This window comes from Cimex lectularius, unplaced genomic scaffold (assembly GCF_000648675.2).
Source record: "Cimex lectularius strain Harlan isolate CLEC.00 unplaced genomic scaffold, Clec_2.1 scaffold70, whole genome shotgun sequence".
Lineage (NCBI taxonomy): Eukaryota > Metazoa > Arthropoda > Insecta > Hemiptera > Cimicidae > Cimex > Cimex lectularius.
Genome location: NW_019392651.1, coordinates 1,677,328 through 1,692,448, shown reverse-complemented (window position 1 = coordinate 1,692,448; position 15,121 = coordinate 1,677,328). Strand labels below are relative to the sequence as shown.

The 15,121-nt window shown below is 33.3% G+C and overlaps 2 protein-coding genes across 2 annotated transcripts; both read left to right on the top strand.

Annotated features, from left to right (window-relative positions):
• The first annotated feature begins 657 nt into the window (after positions 1-657).
• Positions 658-8,365, top strand: LOC106667758. The gene is made up of 12 exons (XM_014395903.2): positions 658-1,681; positions 5,879-6,048; positions 6,118-6,227; positions 6,284-6,418; positions 6,481-6,639; positions 6,693-6,857; positions 6,932-7,022; positions 7,082-7,209; positions 7,272-7,456; positions 7,511-7,610; positions 7,672-7,812; positions 7,888-8,365. Exons 1-12 carry the CDS (start codon positions 1,406-1,408, stop codon positions 8,019-8,021), a joined length of 1,794 nt encoding a protein of 597 aa, XP_014251389.1. The 5' UTR covers positions 658-1,405; the 3' UTR covers positions 8,022-8,365.
• Positions 8,366-8,483: 118 nt separating this feature from the next.
• On the top strand, positions 8,484-12,475 carry LOC106667674 (serine/threonine-protein phosphatase 2A 65 kDa regulatory subunit A alpha isoform-like). The gene is made up of 11 exons (XM_024230673.1): positions 8,484-8,585; positions 9,926-10,114; positions 10,171-10,387; positions 10,627-10,787; positions 10,860-11,015; positions 11,074-11,345; positions 11,509-11,641; positions 11,724-11,889; positions 11,943-12,097; positions 12,158-12,300; positions 12,367-12,475. The coding sequence occupies exons 1-11, from the start codon at positions 8,484-8,486 to the stop codon at positions 12,473-12,475; spliced, it is 1,803 nt and encodes a 600-aa protein (XP_024086441.1).
• The last annotated feature ends 2,646 nt before the right edge of the window (positions 12,476-15,121 follow it).

Here is a 15,121-nt window from a genome sequence, read left to right as displayed (position 1 = left end):
TTTAATTTTGTAATAGGCCATCTCATTTATTTTCATCTTTTCTAGAATTTTATGATGGCTTATTGTTAGGGTTTTGTTTCTACTTGTCTTAAGAGTCATCACTTTTGTATACCTCTGGAGTATGTGTTTTGATGCTAGTTCGATTTCACATTTTTTTTACTAATACATTTTTACATATTTGCCTCATCATAAATGAGTTTTCTTTGTTTTTAATGATAAGCCATCTTTTAATTAAACTTTTTTTTATTTTGCCGCTGGCAACCCTTCCTTTCTTTATATTATAATTTGTGTTGGATTGTGTTTAGATAATTTATAGAAATGATAAATGGTGGAGGAGTGTGGTGTTCAATCCTTTTTTAAAAAGATAGTTCCTACTCACAGTAAGTTGTTTTGCAACGTCCGGATTTCGAGCCTTTTAGCTCATCATCAGGTTGAAGGACTTCTGTGAGTAGGAACTGTCTTTTTAAAAAAGGATTTAGATAATTTTACTAAATACCTCTATTTTCTTACATTTCAATAGCAATATGTAATTAAATGGATGGTCAACTAGGGAGGTACAAATTTGTTCCAACATGTCCTAAATTCATAATTATGTTTCATGTCTTCCACCTCGGAACAAAATCTGCATTGATATATTTTATACAGGTACTATTTAAATATCCAAGTGACCTCAGCCTGCATATTGTACGGCACAGGTTTTTACTCACCGAAGACGAACTGAACCATGGTACAATCAGTTTAATCGTTTTTGGTGACTTTGATGTTTCTATCAAGTTTTCCGTGTGCAGCTTTGTTCGTTGGATATATATTTGTAGTAAATTTTAACGTTTGAGGGTCTCATGCTGTTACTGCTTTTTTGGCTAAGCTATCTACTTTTTTCATTACCTTGTACTCGATAGTGCGCACGTAACGTTATTAGTGTTCTACCATTTACCATATACCAAGCATCGTAGTTTTCACTTTTCACAGTTGGATTTAAAACGTCCACAACAATCAAAATTCCTTCCCTGAATAGCGTTAAGTTTAGCAAAAATGCGGATGGAAAATTTGGTAATAGCAATAATATGCCTTATATTGTCCGATTTAGCTTGGAACTATAAACAATTCCGATTTAAAAAAAATAAAAATCCCACAAATAACGAAAATTTCGTAGATTCAAAAACTGATTGTATTATTTGAAACCGTGTTACAATGTATCATTTTTATACGTAAGAGCGGGTAGTTTTTGTTGTTTTTAAGTTTTCATTTAATTTCGGGAATAACGAATATCCATGCGTGAGTGTTGAGAAGTAGTGAGGCCTCTCCCGATGGCGATATTGATTTCTTCCATCTGCAAAGGCGACCCAGTCGCAGGCGTAGCACGACCCACAACAGATGTAGCTCTGAATCCGTGTTACGAAGAACGATGGAACCGAAAGTCTCGAGCTGGACGCTCTTCGTGTTCTTCCAGTTGGGCTGCCTCGCCCTGGCCAACAGGCACACGTCGACAAGGAGGAACGCCAACGAGTTCCAAACGTGCCTGGAGAGCTTCGACATCCACCAGGACAAAATCATCAGAACCCAGGATTCGAGGTCCATGGGTGCTAAATACCTGAACGAAAGGGACGTGGCGTCGAGGGAAGATTGCCTCAGGCTCTGCTGTGAAACTGACAGCTGTGATGTATTCGTTTTCGAAGAAAAAGTAAGCATTTTCCCGTCTCCAATCGATAACTGACATACATCCTGAGCGGGTATCACGTTGCTTCCACATTTGGTTACTGATAAATTTCATAGGCTTTCAGTTATTTAAATCTGATGATTTTCCGAGATAGAAAAACCAATCTTTCTAATGTATGTAAATTCTTACATCATTGAAATTATGTAAATTCTTTTAAACATCTCATTTCAATTAATATATTAATTATATTGTATATAAATGAAGTTATGCAATTTGAAAGATCACATCTTACGAGTAGAATGAAAAAAAATAATTAAGGACAGTCCAGCTTATAACAATTTTGTTTGAAGAACTGTACAGAATTTCACCATTTTATGAATATATCTTTTGTATGCCTTAAGTCAACTAACATAAATTTTCTTTGGCCTTAAATTTGGGCCTGACGAAAATTATCTTAACATAAGATTAAGACTTACTGTAGCGTAAAATAAGAAAACCTCTAGTAATATTTTAAGCAATACGTTCTAGTAAACGTTTTTCTCAAAATCGTGAGTTTTTTCCTTTTCATGGATTTTTGAAATGACCACGGCATCAGAAAAATGGAAATTTTCTGAATAACCAGCCATAAAAACTGAAATCTCGTTGGTTACGTTCTATATTTTTCTATATTCTACAGGGATAACGTAATTTTTCAAGATGGATTTAGGTCGTTGAGTTGTCTTTGTTAGGGCCATGGAAAATTTCTTGGGCCAACTTTAATGAAATCGAATTTGAACAGGAAAAATTGGCCGATTTCGTCATTCACTTTAAATTACCTTTTTCGTAAAATTCGAATATTCAAAAATCAGTTAAACCCTACAAAAAATCTTACAAATTAATTGTCAAACAAAAGCAAAACTAACATAGAGGTTAAAAAAAAAAAAAAAATAACAGCAGCAAATCCAACTTTTTGTCTAAACACAAACTATGTAAGTAATCTACAAATACGTTTTCCTCATCTGCAATCTGCAGGTAAACATACTTGTAGATTGTTTGCATAATTTGATGATGAACGTTTAAAGCTTGAAATCCAGATCACAACAAAACCAGTTTGCGAACAGAACCATACTTTTCAACTGTTGCAATGGCGTACTCCATCATAACCATTTTTTTAAATATATCAATTTCATATAGCATGAAATATTTTATTACTTTAAACAAGTGTTCTTTAAAAAAATAATTTATTGAAAAAACAAAATGAGCATGGAACAAGTCTGCCGAGTTGATACACCAAAAAAAAAATCGCAATCAAAGTGAATGGTGGCCCTCAATTATAATTATTTAAATAATTATTGAACTGACATTGTGTCAATGAATCTATCTTCACTCATTGTTTAATTGAACTACTCCTTCTGAACTTTCTGAACCGTTCCTCGATGAAGATGGGGTAGTGCCAAACACTTTTGAATAGTATGACAGAAGAGTGAAGAGAAGAAGAACCCTTTAAGTGACCCAATGCCGATTCAGTATGAGTTCACCCAACGGCAACAGCAGAGGTATGTTCGGGGTGCCGGTGTTTTTGAAAAAAAGCCCATTTGTAAGTATGTCGGGTTCAAACCCAGGACCTTCACCTTACAGTGATGAGCGCCGTGTCAATGCCTAAACCGTTGCGGCCACCGACGCCCCAGCAAATAATTATTATTTACAAATTTATAAAAGCTACAATAAATAAAGCTAATAATTTTATAAGCACAAAGCAGTGGATGGTAGATAAAAACATACTCTGACTGATTACTGATTACTAACTTATATATGCCTAACTCTGCATACAGATGTACATACATCACACAGGTGCAGAGCTGAGCTATCATTTCTCAGAGTCCCCCAGTAATTCTAGCTTCTATAAATTACAATAAATTGCCGGCAGACCTCAAGAATCACCCACCTCCACTTTGGCATTCCAACAAGTTATCTGTCCAGCCACCATGTAATGTGATTGAAATTTGAAATTTATTTTTATTTACAAAATATATACAGTATTTACAAAGAAATTAAAAGACTGGGCCTCAGGCTTCCTGCCTATATACCTGATCTGAAGTAAAAAAAGAACTAATTTAAACATATCTCAATATTAACACAGAGGGAAAAAAATAAAAATTAAAAAAAAAACCTTTACATTATATAGTTAATTTACTTGTGTGCTTCACTCTTTTGTACTTATATTTTTTGTAAAGTGTCTGCAAGGAGGCAGCTTCATAGTTAACAATATTTCTAATATTAGTGTATTCTCTAAGTACTCAAGCTTTGCAAAATCTTGATGTTATACTGTGGACTTGTGTAGAGGCACTAGCCCCCTCTAATACTGAATGCATGTAGTCTATTGGCGTCCACATGTAAAAGGAACCAATCAGTCTCAAGCATTTGTTCTGCACAACCTGCAACTTCCTGTAGTTGATGATACATGAGTATCAAACCGAGATACTTCACTTCTTTTTTCCATGGAATACACCTTCCATTTATTATCACAAAACAATCAACATTAGGCCTTCTGCGAGTGAACAGAATCACCTCTGTTTTTGACTCATTGGGTCTAATCCGCCACTTGTAAAAGTAATTAAATGTTTTCTCAAGGGCTACTGAGAGTATCTACTATTGTATCTACCCTGAAAGACGAGATCATAAAAGCTGTGTCATCAGCACATAGGGCACACTTTGGCTTAACTTTTAGTTCGGTTATACCATTAATAAATAAATTGAACAATGTGGGCCAAGGACAGAGCCTTGGGGTACACCAGCAGCAATTGGCCGAAAGTCAGTGCTTACGTCGGTAAGCGAGACACAAAATTTCCTATCTTCCAGATAACTCATTATTAAATAAACAATGTATTTGGGAAAGTTATAACTGATTAACTTAAAGACAAGCCCATTGTGCCACACGCAGTCGAACGCTTTTTCAACATCAACTAGTGCCATCCCAGTGTGCTTGTTCAAATTAAAATTGTGCTCAATAATATCTGTGACCCTCGCCAATTGTGTTGTGGTGCTATGATGGACCTGAACCCAAACTGTTCAGCCGCCGTAGGTTCTTCTCTTCAATAAACAGGTTGATTCTTCTTAATATCACGCGTTCAGTGATTTTGCCAAGACAAGGAAGAAGTGAGATGGGCCAGTAGCTACCAGCCACCATTATTTCAGTCCCCAGCACTCCCTCTAAAAAACATTCTTTCCTATTTACATACCATTCACTCAGTTAGGGTGATGGAGTGTACTCGATATTCCAATTCAATTCAAATTGAGGATCGATGGGGTTTACAATATTCTGCCATCAGCCCTCTCATAATACACAATCATGTTAATAAATACATTCAGTCTCAACGTACACAAAGAAACACAAGACGTGATATCTATAAAGTATTACATAAAGTAAAACATCCCTGTTTCCTATAAAAATTGTAACAGGGGACCATGATATCTGCACAATTCCTATGTTGGGTGGCCTTCCTACACACTCTCTATATGGAGCCAAGGAATGGCATCCTTCAATCAATTAGGACACATCGAGCACCTTTCTCTACAAGCTGGGAACACACACGGGCTTTGGCCCAAAAATGTCTATGTGTAATTTGCATGGCCTATTCTTAATCGGGTGAGGACGGCCCTTCTTCACTATCAAATCCTCCAGGGGCCACCTATAAACAGTACTTTAGATACATGAGAACTTCTCTGCCAACCCAGCCCACTGATGCTGTCACTTTCTTTTAATCACGTTTTTAGTCTCAATCAACGCATTTTAGTATCAAGGGCCAGATCTCAGTGGTTTGGTCTTAGCAATCATGTGCACCTTTTCATTACCCTTTAGAACTATCTGTCCAGGTATACAGACAACAACCACAATTTTGCTGAGATACTCTATACAATATATTCTTAACACGTAAAAATATATTTTGCGTTGAATTATGTTAAATAACATTTACAAATGTCATAGGTAGAACAGGGCCGCGGTAGCCGAGTGGTTAAAGCGTCAGACTCTCGGCTAGTAGATCCCGTGGTCATGGTTTTCTCTGTTTTTTTTTAAATTAACAAATGTGGGATCTTTTATCAATTATGTGATTTAATATTATCCTCGCCTATATCTAACAGTACATATGTTGTGTAAAATTATCAACAAAATAAAAATGCAAGAATTATATATATTTTCTTTTTAACAATATAAATTATGTTCATGAACATATTTGTTTTTAGAGCCCAGGAAGTTGCTATTTGTTTGAATGTGGCACCTCAGAGGATTTCAAGTGCAAGTTTACCAAACACCAAAATTACACAAGTGCTGTTCTAGCCGTTAATCGTCAACTCACTGAACTTGAGTCCCAAATTAAGTTCACACAGCATGAGCATGAGCTTACAAAATTGAGGTTTGTGATTTAACACGTGACTATGTTTTTGTTTTTTTATTTTATATAATATCAAATTGGTAATTTCAGAGAGCCTTCAAACCCTTTGCCACCGCCTACAACTGTCAAGTCGATCACACAACCCCCTAAAACAAAAGAGCTGGCAGAATTCCCACTCGACAATGGCAACAGCCAGCAAAGTGAGTCTGTAGAGTTGTTAACTGTTTAAAAAAAAATTAAAGCCTGTGGTTTACAGAAAAGGGATGCAGTAAGTACCAGTTCGAATGTCACACGAGAAAAGAATGCATCGGAATATATAATGTGTGTGATGGAATACCACAGTGTGCAGACAGCAGTGATGAAGCTGCAGAATTGAGATGTCCAAGTCAACGTTAGTTGTCTTTAAAAAATAAAATAAAAAAACTCAGGGTAAATGTTTAATTTTTTGTCCAGAGAGCACAGTTGCACCAGTTAAAACCATCTTAGTCACTCAAACATCTCCATCTAAGAACGAAGCACCTCAAGAAATATATCCAAACACAGACAATCGCAACCCTGAGGTTCTAATTTCAGACAATAGCAAGATGCAGTGGCCTCAGCACCAGCAGTATGGTGAGTACTAACAATTTAATTATTAACTACTAACTAAAACATATTTTAAACAGTTGCAGAAGGTTCACAAATGACTTCAAATGTTATGTCAAATGGGCAGAATGTCGTTCAAGTAAACGCCCAGAATCCAAGAGCAGGATATGGAAGAGAAGGAGAAGGGATGTTGAACTACCATCAAGACCCTCAGCAATGGAAAGTTCCATATCATCAAAACTCAGGTAAGATATAATAATAATTGTTATTTAAACATTTGAAATGCATATTTATATCATTAATTGTTGAATTTATTCAGGACAAAGCCAAATTTTTACTCATAAAGGAAATGGACTTGTGCCTCAATCTGACCATTACCAACATCCTTATCCACCTCCAGAAATTCCAAGGTATTTGAAAACAAAACAATTAATAAAATCATGACGTTGAAAAATCGCTTGGGTTCAAGGGTGATGGGAGGATATAATGAACAGCCCAACGATCTTTCGAAGTTCTACTATGAGAATGGACCATACCGAATGTTTCCTCAGAACCAACCTATAAACAACAACTGGCAATCTGGGAGGAGAATCCATGGTTTGGCTTATTCGTTATTTAACATTGCATTTTTGTAACATCTGCGCGTTTTATGTTTCCAGATGGATCAATAAATCCGATGGAAGAGGGTTCTGTAAATCGTGTGGAAAATATGCCACTGCCGAATAACAACCTTGGCCCTGATTATTATTATGAAGAAGCGTACAGAAACAGAGCACCACCGTATAATGTTGGCCAACAGCCTGTTTACAACCCGCAAAGGAATCCAGCTTCTTTTCAAAATAAGGTAATTCTACATTTTCTAATTATTTCTTTATAAATTAATATAACACACTTTTAGGAAATAAAACAACGAGTCCTGACTGATGAAACTCCTAAACAAGTTGCAAATGGGCAAAAAGAAATTATTTCAACAATTGCACCTACATCTGTTGTTAAAGGTTTGAATTAAATTACTAATATAATAAATAAAAAAATTTAATCAAGCATTATAATTTGCAGAAAGTATCAGTCATGACATTGAAAGTTCACACAGGAAAGTAGAAACACTTTCTGTGGAATCAAAAGTCAAAGAAACGCTTCTTGATGAACAAGAAGGTCATAGTACCAACCCCAGCGGTGCTATTTTATCACTAGCGATGGGTTAGTGGGACGCAAATTGCGTTGCAAATTAAATGCAATTATTTATTCCTACATACTATGGGGTTATATTTTTAGGTCTTTGTATAACAGCAATCATGATTATCTTGGTCGGGTGCAGGATGAGGGTGGTAAGGAGGCGTATGAGAAGAGGAGGCAAATCAAGCTATGCGCACGATGCCGATTTTTTGGTCAATGGAATGTACTTATAAATGTCTTAATTTCACTAGGCATTTTGTAAATAAAATGTTGTTGAGAAGTTTAGCATTTTTAGAGATTGTTTATAATACAAAGGGTAATTTTGGCATATCCGTTTTGGAACTATAAAATTGTGATGTCAAAAGTATATTTTTCCTTCATTTTATAAATTAATTTATAGCATTATTAAACAATTATGTGCTATGACAATTAAACAATGCATGTATCTATTAAACTCACTCATTATCAGTGAGTGGTACAAGAACATATTGTAAAAATTGGCAAATTACATTTAGAAAACGCTCCCATGTTTAAAAATACACTGTAAAATATTACTATTGATTTTATACATAAATATATTGAAAATAAATTACAGTTGTTATAAAATGTTGTTTATTTATAGAAATACCCAATCCCTTTAAAAGATTTAATTTGATTTTTTTTTTTTTAAATCTGACTTTTTAATAAGTTTGCAAATGCATGCAACCACTATAGTCATAATCTGCCTTGAAAAGATTAATAATGAAGGGGGTATAGAAAAACAGAAAATGACAGCTGGCGAAAGGGCCGGCAAGTCAGTTTGAGCAGGAAACACAGTCAGTCATTTCATTACAATCACTTATGCAATTGACCTATCAAATAAAAAGAGAGTGGATGGTAGATAATGAATGTGCACGTCAATGCCACATCCACATTCTTTAACGTGCCTGGGGTTTGAACACAACCCAGGTGAACCCTCAGGAATCTCTCATTTTATTCGATCTCCCTGTTACAGTTAACTGTAGTTAATTATCATGCCATTTGTTAAGCCAGTTTCCCTAGATCTTCCGTTCTTTCCATAGGTCTAGATGTAGATACCGTACCCTTGAAAATAATTCTCTACATCATAAAAAAGTCAATCTTCCTAAAAGTCCTATAATAGAGATTCACACAATAAACTAAAGCTTAAGTGCAAAAGGGAAAATTCCTAAGATTGCAAATAAGGAAGGGGAAAAACAACTTGAGGATAGAAAATGAGATTGGAATTAACAAAAGTTTATTTTTAGAATGAGTAAAACTCAATTTAAATTCTCTTGTTATTAAGTAAAATACTCTTTTGTTTGGATAACATTTTCTGGCTCTTGGGTTTCATGATCCAAAGTTAGTAATAAATCCTGAGAAAACAGTGGTCATGATTTTAAAGCAAGAACAGAATCATGTTGACCCAGCTCATGATTGTTTTTTAAAAGCGTGTGCCATTTTTTATATTTTCAATTTGAAATTAAAACAAATAGTATTTGGACTAGTTTTGTTTTCGAACACTTTTGAAACTTATGATAGTGTCTATTCATGAATTAACAACATTAATACTATTTCATTGATGATTATTTTATATCAGCTACAGAATGGTTTTGTAATTTAAAAAAAATCTTGTGTACAACAGGATTTGGTTGCATAATTTGCTAAAATTAAAGAGAATTCCAATTAGATAGAGATTTAATCAAATCATTGAATGAAAATAAATATTGAAAATTGTGGTGACATAAAGGAATTAAACTCCTAATAGTTATCTAGAAAAATATTGACAAAATGGATTTCTAGATGTTTCCTGGCACAATGTATGCTTTCTTTTTGGGTGCCAATCAACAAAGCAAAATATTTAATCATATAATATCATTGATTTATCATGTATTATAAGATTATGATTGTATATAAATCGGTGAAACATCCGAGAAGGAAGTAAGTGCATTTACAATTTGCGAAAAACTTTCTAGTTCTTTTCATTATTGTAAATTTGAACCAATTAGTCATTATTATTTTACAATAAAATATTTTTGGTGTAGTCTTCTTGATAAATTCTGACAAAATGGTATAAATTGTTTCAAAATTGTAATTTTTAATATTGCATACATAAATTTGCTTTAATTTTCAATTACAGCTCAATACAAGCCAGATCTCAGAGGGTGAAAAACCCAGTGATGATTTGATCTCTTACATCATAAATTCAGGCTGTGATGGAAATCAAGTTAAAGACATTAAAAAAATACAGAACATCATCGACCTCGGTGAACGACTGGGTCAGTTCTCACCTTTGATCGGATGCCTGGAGTTAACGTGTTGCCTGTCGGTAAGAAAATTTATATTCACATTTGCATGAACATGCTTACAATATAATGTTTTTAGCACTTTGAAGCACTGGCCAAACATGAACATAACAAGATTCGCATAAAAGCAGTCAAAACTCTGAGGATGATCACTTCGTTGCAAACCGATGAGCAACTCAATGAAATGTTTGTGCCACTTGTGGAAAGACTTTCGACCGACAACAAGTTCCCATCAAAGATTTCTGCCTGCAGCCTATTTGCTGTCTGCTATTTAAGAGTGAATGACTCATTAAAAGGTAGAATTAAAAATAAATACATAATTAAAGCGCAGATTATGATTATGCCTCAGGGTTTTATTATTTTAACCAACTACCTTAATTCAAAATTTTCAACCAATGAAAGTTTAACTTTTTAGAGATGTGCTGCTAAAGAATTAGCTTGAAAATATAATATTGTTTATTAGTTTGAGCTATTATTTGTTTTGTCTGAAAATAAATATTATTGGGCTTCATTTTAAGTGTATTTTTATTTTTAGCAAAGCTGAGATCTCTTTACTGCAAGCTGCTAACGGATTTTAGCATTGCAACACGAATGGAAGCGATAATCAGACTGACTGAATTTGTAAAGGACATAGAGCCTGAGCACATCAAGTCAGATCTGATTCCTTTGTTGTCACCTTTAATAGAGTTTCATATGGTTGTTTTGTGAATCTAAATTTTAAATCTTTCACAATAAAAATTTAACAAAATGTAAATTTAATTGTTTTAGGATCTCATGCGGCTTATTGTATTAGAGGTGTATATGTGTTTTGCTTCTGTGGTCGACCAAGATGATATCGTCAAACTCATCATGCCAAAATGGCATAAATGTTTGACAGACTCATCTTGGAAAGTTCGTTACTTCGTCGTTGAACATTTCACCGAAGTGAGTTGACAAATCGCCTGTCAAATGTTGCATTATATATTTTTTCTTTTTAATTTAGCTTCAAAAAGCAGTAGGCCCTACGATTACACGTTCTCACCTAATTCCAGGCCTACAAATCTTATTGGCAGACCCACAGGTGGCAATGAGCACTCTGGCTCTGTCTAAAATCCCCGAAATCCTCCTCGTGATTCATCCAGTCGATAGAGACATGGTGTTCATGAACGATATCTTGCCTTGTATCAAAGAAATGATTCTTGACACTAACCTGGATGTCAAAATAATGCTAGTAAGAATTATCATGGAACTCACTTCAATTATCAGGAAAGAAGAGTAAGTTACTCATTTAAATTATTTGCATAGATAATTATCAAATGAAAAATATATTACTTGAACAAAATTAATATTATCATTAATTTTTTATTTGGTTTAGAAAAAAACTTCAATTAATTATTATTGGATTAAAATTAAAATTGTTAATTTATATATTTTTTAGCACATTGAAAGAGCTTCTTACTTTACTAACAACTCTACTTAATTATGACCAGTGGAACAGTCGTAAATCTGATATGTGGACCACCATCATATCTTATTTAGGCACCATTACTAAAATAGTAGACTCTGAGCAGGTCAATTTTAACAATTAATTTTTATAATTAAAAAACATAATAATAATATACATTGCTCTAAGTCAATCAAACATTTTTACAGCTTGTCCAATTGCTATCACCTTTTATAATAAAACAAGCTGAGGACAGTAATTGGAGAGTCCGCTTGGCCATTATTAAAAGCATGCCGTTGATGGCAAAGAATTTTGGTGTCAACTATTTTAACAAGACATTAAAATCAATAAGTGTTGCAGGGTTTGTCGACAAAGGTGAGAAAAAATATTTTTTTAAATCAATAATACTTATGAGTTTTTTTCTTTAGTTTACATCATTAGACAAACAATGGCTTTCAACTTGAAAAGTATAGTTGAAAATTTTGGTTCCAAGTGGGCACAGGATTATATCATTCCAGAAGTTCTTACCTTATCCAGTCACAATAATTACTTGTATAGGCTGACATTCTTATTTTGTATGAAAGTAAGTATTTTAAAATCTTCAAAATAGTAATTATATTAATATTTTTATTGTTATTTTAAGGCTTTAATACAAGCGTGTAGCAGGCATGTTAAAATTAACATATTGCTCCCGGCTCTTTTAAAAATGTCATCTGACCCAGTTTCAAACGTAAGATTCAATGTTGCAAAAACATTAGGAGAAACTGGCCATTTTTTCAAACCCAAGTGAGACACTAATTGTCAGTTTTAACTTTTTGAAGTGTTATTATATATTTTGCCATTTTTTTGCAGGCACATTCAATCAGAAATAAAACCAATCTTAGAAAAACTCATGGAAGATAAAGATCTTGATGTTAAGTACTTTGCATCAGAAGCCATGAAAACAATTGCAAGTATTTAATGTACAAGAAAATATAATACATAATTATTTTATTATCAAGTTACAAATACTTTGATTAAACCTAAAATATCTACATTGTGTACATCACTGTATAAATTCATTTTCACATCTTACATGTATTTGTATAATTTAAATGATGTTTATAGATCCCAGGCCCTGAAGTTGTTCTTAGTAAAGATCGAAATGTTGGCATGAAGAGAAAATGTTTTTCTAAACCTACATCACACAAGACCACATCTCACAATCTTTAAATAATCATTATTTTATTATTTGTACATTTGTAAAATGTGTTAATAGTGATGTAATATAAGTAATAATATTTATTAAAAAAATTGCTGAGTTCACAGTCAAAATGTAACCTTTTGATAATTACACAAACCTGTATAAAATAAAGTTTCATTTTATTAACTTGTCTGCCTTGTCTCAAATGAGGTAGTTATATTAATGGTACCCGACAATTGTATTACTGGGACTACAGAGGATGAGTGGTTAGACGGTCTGGTGCTTGTTTGCCACACTAGCCATTCTGAGTTCGATTCCCAGTTTAGACTTTGGAATTTTATTTGAGATTAACATAGGAAAGTGGATAGACACCCGATGGGAATTGGACTTTAAGTCCTCCTGTACTTTAAAATATACCAGGTAACCAGAAAAGTTAGTGCAGTTTTACATTTGTTATTGTTTTAATACCATTAGCCAACATTTCCATTTACATAGGAGGATTAGATGTTTGAAACACATACCAAGGGGGATAATACATAAGTTTGTAAAGAAAAAGCGAATAGTTCACTATGAATTAAATTTTTTTTTCTCTCTCTCGTGGCTTTAAAACCAAAATAATCATGCATGCTGTATGATTTTAAGTTCAGCACTAAGCCAGTTGGGCAGCTTTAACGTTTGTATTGTGTTCGATGAGGAAACAAGAAGTGAATAAGGGAACAAGAAATGGAAGATGGTCTGGTAGCTGTCCTGAATGGTAACGAATCGAGGGATGCTATCAAACTTGATTAGAGTCACACATGTGAGGAGCTTGCAAGTGTTCAACATAACCAACGAAACTATTCGCTATAGCTTAAATTGTCTTGGGAAGGCGTGGAAGCTAAGCAAATGGGTTCCTCATAATAATGTCAAGGAATTTACCTCTAAATCTTTTGAATATTGTGATATAAAGCCTAGTGCTTTAAACTTGTGAATTTTATTTTATCAATATGTGTATAAATTTGTACTTAAAGATTTACACCAAGATCATTTGTGATGTTTTTTGAGTTTTTTTCATTGATGTGAAAACCAAATATTCACGTACCAAAGGTGATGCTTTACATTTGGTTGAGTATGGCAGGTGTTTGCACTACAAACTTCTGCCGCATGGCCAAATCGTCTCCAAAGAAATCTATTCAAACCAAATGCAACGAGTAACCCTTGCCCCAGCCCAAAAATTACCTACACTCGTGAATAGAAAAGGTGTAATTTTTCATCAGGACAATGTGAGACTTCATACTGCTAGAACAACAAAGGAGCTGATAATGAAGCTAGTCCTTCCACACCCTCCTTACCACCAGACCTGGCCCCATTTCACCTTTTCTTACCAATGGACAATTATCAAGATAAGAAAATATAACAAAATGAAGTAAATTTCCAATGTTGTTAATCAATGACTTAATTTTAAATAAAACAAAGCTGCCAAATGAAATAACTATTTTTGATTAAAATACTTAAAAATGGGATTTTGGATAGAAATTGTTTAAAATGTGCTTATATATCTAGTGAAATTATTATAATGATAATATATTTGAATGATATATTCACGTCCTGCTATAGTTGTATGCTGTATTTTGTCATGTCAATAAGGCTCAAGCAGTGGGTAATGATATATTAAATGTTCCATGTTTGGTCAGTTAGTTGGTTGCGAGTACAATTCGAATTTTCAATAATATGAAATCTGTTCAAGTAATATCTAGTTCTTCTGTCTTGTTAGTATCTGAGTTAGCTTAGTTTATATTTATTTGTTTATTTATGGATCGAAATCCACTATAAAAAGACGTTTTACAATAACAAAAAATAAAAATAATATACAAAATAATGTATGCAAAAATACAAATAATATATATAAAAGGAATAAGGACAAATATACATGGTAATATTATAAATGGTAAATATAAATGATAAATATAAAAATACAATTAAAGAGTAAAAAACTGAACAAATACAAAAATGAAAGACATTATTACTAATCAAATTAAGGCAAAGGAAACAAAATAAAGCTGAAAGTCAATTGAAACTATAATATTATTGTATATTGTCAATAGTAGGTACATATTTAACGAAAATGATCTTTATTGTAGATATTTAATAAGACTAGAGAGCAAGATTTAGGTGAACCAGTAAATGAAATAAATTGTAATACATTTTTAACAGTATGAAATATAAAAACATTTTAAAAAAATATAAACTGGTAAGAAAATTCAACTAAAGTAGGGTTGTAGGATATGGTTTTGCACAGAACTATTGAAGAAGTCAATGCTATTGCAGATGTTGTTACTCTTGATCATCATTCTGTGTAGAGGAGAAGAGCATGTAGTTAGAGCTTTGGAATTCAATATAAAATAGTTTGTGGGTTTTAAGAGAGTGCGAAGGGATGTGTAGCTG